At 37.3% G+C, this 6,076-nt stretch overlaps 1 protein-coding gene across 2 annotated transcripts; it reads right to left on the minus strand.

Annotated features, from left to right (window-relative positions):
- Positions 1-100: 100 nt before the first annotated feature.
- Positions 101-5,769, minus strand: LOC126747722 (G-protein coupled receptor 52). Of its 2 annotated transcripts, none has more exons than XM_050456520.1 (5): positions 5,521-5,769; positions 4,916-5,126; positions 1,619-1,770; positions 896-1,559; positions 101-827 (listed from the first exon to the last, which is right to left on the minus strand). In XM_050456520.1, the coding sequence occupies exons 2-5, from the start codon at positions 5,100-5,102 to the stop codon at positions 808-810; spliced, it is 1,023 nt and encodes a 340-aa protein (XP_050312477.1). In that variant the 5' UTR covers positions 5,103-5,126; positions 5,521-5,769; the 3' UTR covers positions 101-807. The 2 variants fall into 2 exon arrangements, with proteins under 2 accessions (XP_050312477.1, XP_050312478.1); XM_050456521.1 differs by lacking the exon at positions 5,521-5,769 and adding an exon at positions 5,206-5,411.
- Positions 5,770-6,076: the final 307 nt, after the last annotated feature.

Below are 6,076 nucleotides of genomic sequence, written 5' to 3' on the forward strand. Positions count from 1 at the left end.
GAGGCCCTCCCTTATTATCGATTTCCTCCCTTGAAAAATCTAAAACCAGTGAACTTGAAACTTTAATTTGGCGTAAAAAAAAAAACTTTTTCTGATCAACTACTTGAATAAAATCGTTTTTATTTATTTTTTAAAATATTATGAACAACTTTGGAAATTACATGTTTTTTGTTTTTCTTTAAAACATCTAAGCTTTAACAGTAGAAAACTAGTAGTACATAATATTTCTATCGTAAAAATTGATGAGCAGATAATATATATTATTTCAATAACAACATGCATTAGATAAAGATAGAACTACCGGCTAAAATCACTGTATAGTACGTCCAAGTAATACAACTTCTATTGGACGAGGTATACCGGGGGCATTTAATTTTTTATTTTTTTTTTGTCACATTTATTTACTGATGATCCCCGGTATATTTATATATACATACAATAAACCTAAAAATCGATTGCATTTTGTCAAGCCTAATTTTTTTTATTATTTTATTTATTTTTTTTTTTGATTAACTTTGATTTAAATTACGACTCGTAATTGACTTTTATATACGACCCTAATAAAACCCTAAAAAAAGTCCTCTAAGAGGAGGTAGTTTAAAAAATCCATCTTAATAAGCGTCATCACAATAACGATATCTTCTTTTGTTTCTTGTTGTTTACGTCATCCCCTTTGTCCGATTGGCACCAGTACGTCCTCATTTTCCTTAAAACGTAACCAAAGTCATGCAAAGCGAGTCCGTTAAAGCGGAATCTACGGTTGAGGGGCGAGAGGCATGCGGGAATGGGTAAACGTCCCTTTTTTAGTCAGTCGTCCGGGTCCATACCTGCAAAAACGAAACAAAAGAACCCTTAAGTCAACCCTCCTCCAAATGAGTTGAGGGAACTCGCTCACCGATTAATTCGGCCTGCAGTCGCCCTTTATACTTGCAACAGATCGTCATGCAAAAGATCCTCAGCGCAAGTCTGAACTGAGGACTCAATATGATCAAGATCAAGGCCTTCCAGAAGGAATTAAGGAACCCCAGCCACACCACCCCGAAATGCAGGAACTGCACCTGCAACTTGACCCCGGTGAAGTACTCGTACATCTTCACCCCGATGTAGGGGGTCCAGGAGCACCAGAAGGCCACCACCAGGGCGAAAGACATCACGTGACTGGGGTTCGATAAGTTCTCGGAGAGGGCGGTGGCGTACTCCTTATCGTGGAACGGGTACCCGCTCCTCAGCTTCCTCAGCATCATGAAAATGTACGTGTAAGTGTAAACGATGGTGATCAGACTGGGGCCCAAGATTAGTATGGAGAGGGTGGCTGAGTAGGCGGCCATGTTGCCCCAGTTCAACATGCACACGTACGCGTCTGAGTCGAAGAGGGGCTTAGTGAAGCCCAGAAGGGGCGGGCAGCAGAGCATCGCCGAAGAGATCCACGTGAACGCCATCCAGCATTGGCACCGGGTCTTCGTCTGTAGAGTTTCGTAACGAAGAGGTTTACGCACCGCTAGATAGCGATCTACGCTGATCCACATGAAGGTGTAGACTGTTACGGCCCACAGGGTCACCTAGAGACAAGAGGATGTTAAAAAAGAGGAATGGGGGAGTAAGGAGGGAGTTGGCTAACCTCCAAGTACCCCAAGAGGCGGCAGAGGACGTCGCCGTAGACCCAGTCCTTGACTATGGCGGGGTAGACCGAAAGGGGGACGACTATTACGCCGCACAGTAGATCGGCCACCGCCAAAGAGAGGAGGTAACAGTTGATGACCTCGCTGGGACCTTCGGTATTAAATTGTGGCATTAATTTATTTATTTTGTATTATAATGAAAAATACTTGAGTAGGTGTTGCTCAAAATTGACCAACTTTGGAATTTTTTCCTGTGAAAACTGATGACTTTCAAATGAAATTTCTAACATTTTTAAAATATTTGGACCTTTCTGAATCGTTTGGTACCACTGGGAAAGTCGTACCGTTGATATTTTCTAAGATATGGCCCATCAATGTTGGGAACAAATCAGTGGTTGTTGCTCAAAATTGGCCAACTTTGAAATTTTTTTCTGAGAAAACTATTGACTTTCAAATGAATTTTCTAACGTTTTTAAAATATTTGGACCTTTCTGAATCGTTTGGTACCACTGGGAAAGTTGTATCGTTGATATTTTCCAAGATATGGCCCATCAATGTTGGGAAAAAATCAGTGGTTGTTGCTCAAAATTGGCCAACTTTGGAATTTTTTTCTGAGAAAACTATTTACTTTCAAATGAATTTTTTAACATTTTTAAAATATATGGACCTTTCTGAATCGTTTGGTACCGATGGGAAAGTCGTACCGTTGATATTTTCCAAGATATGGCCCATCAATGTTGGGAAAAATCAGTGGTTGTTGCTCAAAATTGGCCAACTTTGGAATTTTTTTCTGGGAAAACTATTGACTTTCAAATGAATTTTCTAACGTTTTTAAAATATTTGGACCTTTCTGAATCGTTTGGTACCACTGGGAAAGTCGTACCGTTGATATTTTCCAAGATATGGCCCATCAATGTAGGGAAAAAATCAGTGGTTGTTGCTCAAAATTGGCCAACTTTGGAATTTTTTTCTGGGAAAACTATTGACTTTCAAATGAATTTTTTAACATTTTTAAAATATTTGGACCTTTCTGAATCGTTTGGTACCACTGGGAAAGTCGTACCGTTGATATTTTCCAAGATATGGCCCATCAATGTTGGGAAAAAATCAGTGGTTGTTGCTCAAAATTGGCCAACTTTGGAATTTTTTTCTGAGAAAACTGTTGACTTTCAAATTAATTTTCTAACGTTTTTAAGATATTTGGACCTTTCTGAATCGTTTGGTACTACTGGGAAAGTCGTATCGTTGATATTTTCCGAGTTATAATTTTTATAAGTTGGGAAAAAATCAGTAGATGTTGCTTAAAATTAGCCAACTTTGAAATTTTTTCCTGAGAAAACTGTTGACTTTCAAATGAATTTTTTAACGTTTTTAAAATATTTGGACCTTTCTGAATCGTTTGGTACTACTGGGAAAGTCGTATCGTTGATATTTTCCGAGATATGGCCCATCAATGTTGAGAAAAAATCAGTGGTTGTTGCTCAAAATTGGCCAACTTTGGAATTTTTTCCTGGAAAAACTATTGACATTCAAATGAATTTTCGAGCATTTTTAAAATATTTGGACCTTTCTGAATCATTTGGTACCACTGGGAAAGTCGTACCGTTGATATTTTTCGAGATATGGCCCATCAATGTTGGGAAAAAATCAGTGGTTGTTGCTCAAAATTGGTCAACTTTGGAATTTTTTCCTGGGAAAATTATTGACTTTTAAATGAATTTTTTAACGTTTTTGAAATATTTGGACCTTTCTGAATCGTTTGGTACTACTGAGAAAGTCGTATCGTTGATATTTTCCAAGATATGGCCCATCAATGTTTGGAAAAAATTAGTGGTTGTTGCTCAAAATTGGCCAACTTTGGAATTTTTTCCTGAGAAAACTGTTGACTTTCAAATGAATTTTCGAGCATTTTTAAAATATTTGGACCTTTCTGAATCATTTGGTACCACTGGGAAAGTCGTACCGTTGATATTTTCCAAGTTATGGCCCATCAATGTTGGGAAAAAATCGGTGGTTGTTGCTCAAAATTGGTCAACTTTGGAATTTTTTCCTGAGAAAACTATTGACTTTCAAATGAATTTTTTAACGTTTTTAAAATATTTGGACCTTTCTGAATCGTTTGGTACTGCTGGGAAAGTCGTACCGTTGATATTTTCCAAGTTATGGCCCATCAATGTTGGGAAAAAATCAGTGGTTGTTGCTCAAAATTGGCCAACTTTGGAATTTTTTTCTGGGAAAACTATTGACTTTCAAATGAATTTTCTAACGTTTTTAAAATATTTGGACCCTTCTGAATCGTTTGGTACCACTGGGAAAGTCGTATCGTTGATATTTTCCAAGATATGGCCCATCAATGTTGGGAAAAAATCAGTGGTTGTTGCTCAAAATTGGTCAACTTTGGAATTTTTTTCTGGGAAAACTATTGACTTTCAAATGAATTTTCTAACATTTTTAAATCATTTGGACCTTTCTGAATCGTTTGGTACCACTGGGGAAAGTCGTATCGTTGATATTTTCCAAGATATGGCCCATCAATGTTGGGAAAAATTCAGTGGCTGTTGCTCAAAATTGGTCAACTTTGGAATTTTTTCCTGGAAAAACTATTGACATTCAAATGAATTTTCGAGCATTTTTAAAATATTTGGACCCTTCTGAATCGTTTGGTACCACTGAGAAAGTCGTATCGTTGATATTTTCCAAGATATGGCCCATCAATGTTGGGAAAAAATCAATGGTTGCTGCTCAAAATTGGTCAACTTTGGAATTTTTTTCTGAGAAAACTATTTACTTTCAAATGAATTTTTTAACATTTTTAAAATATTTGGACCTTTCTGAATAGTTTGGTACCACTGGGAAAGTCGTATCGTTGATATTTTCCAAGTTATGGCCCATCAATGTTGGGAAAAAATCAGTGGTTGTTGTTCAAAATTGGTCAACTTTGGAATTTTTTCCTGAGAAAACTGTTGACTTTTAAATACATTTTTTAACGGTTTTATAATATTTGAAACCTTCCTAATCGTTTGGTACCATTGGGAAAGTGGTACGATTAATATTTTCTGAGATATTGTCTTTCAAAAAAAAATCGATAATAATTTTTTTAATGGTCCTTGGATTTATTTATTTATTAAATTAAAAAGTACCTACTTTAGCTAAAAAAATGAAAGTTTCTGGAGATATACTTTAAGGCACCCTTTAGGTATCCTCAAAGTTTCGCTTCTATAAGCCTCATCAGTCACAAGTTACTTAAGTGAAAACATAGAAACTTACGGGCCTCCTCAATCAACCCAGTGACTCACCTCTAAAATTGACCAAGGTGGCGATGATGAGCACATTAGTCACGATAATGGCCAGGGCCATGATGAATATGATCCCGGCTTGGGTGAGCGACTCCAGACTCAACACGATCTCGGCGTCTTCGCTGTTTTGACTGAAGATAATCATCGTGGTCGTGTCTCTTCTGTTTAACATCTTCTGGATTCGCATTCGTGTTTTGTTTTTGTGGAAGACCTTCATTAAAATTAATTATTATGATTAACTAATTAATTAAGAGTGATGACGTATATTAATGTGGGAGCAGCAGTTTTACCTTGAAAACTACACCATTTGTTCGCGTGATACTAATATATAGATAAATGGAGGTTTTATTTGATGCAGAATTTGATCTTATTAACGAGCTTATTGGATCAATATAGTGTCTGTAAAGGGCTTCCGATAAAAACAATTGAATTGAGCCTGTGCATGAATGATTGTTTGGTAACTATGGTTCAGTAGATCATGGTTGCTTGGGTGGTGTTTATCATGGTGCTCATGGTTTCCATGGTAATGAGTTGTTCTTTTTTTTTTTAAATCAAGACGAGTTGATCTATAGGGTTACCTTTGACCCTTTTGCTGCTGTCCTTACCTTTAAAATCACCGTAAATAACAACAAGGACTAATCGATAATAAAACAGTTCGTCATCCCGGTTTGAAAAAAACAAAAGAAAAATCAAAAGTGGACGTTGATGGGCGACCGTGACGGGGTACGCGCATCGGCAGGATGCAGACGAAATGCAGAGGAAAGAGCGGCGGCACGTCGTGCAAAGGGCGTCCGGGGGCGGCACATGACGAACTGCACAAACCGACGGCCGAACGACGACTGACTGTTCTCCACCACCCCGGATTTCGTTCCTCCGGGATCTCGGAAGGTGCAGGGGGAGGGGTAAGAGGGATAGAGAGTCACAGAGCGGTTGTCGTTCGTTTGTTTTCTGTCCTTGTATTAATTTTTTTTCTTTTTGATTTGAGGTAGAAACGTGCAAAATGGGCAGCAATTTTAATGCAAAATTATAATTAATTTAAAAAATAAAATTTATTTTAGAAAAATGCCCTGTACGGCATAAAACACATTTGCAAATTAAAAAAAAAATATCTCATTCCATTAAACGTATTTTATAAACGTCTTTAAATAGTATACAATATAC

This window comes from Anthonomus grandis, chromosome 19 (assembly GCF_022605725.1).
Source record: "Anthonomus grandis grandis chromosome 19, icAntGran1.3, whole genome shotgun sequence".
NCBI classification, from domain to species: Eukaryota; Metazoa; Arthropoda; class Insecta; order Coleoptera; family Curculionidae; genus Anthonomus; species Anthonomus grandis.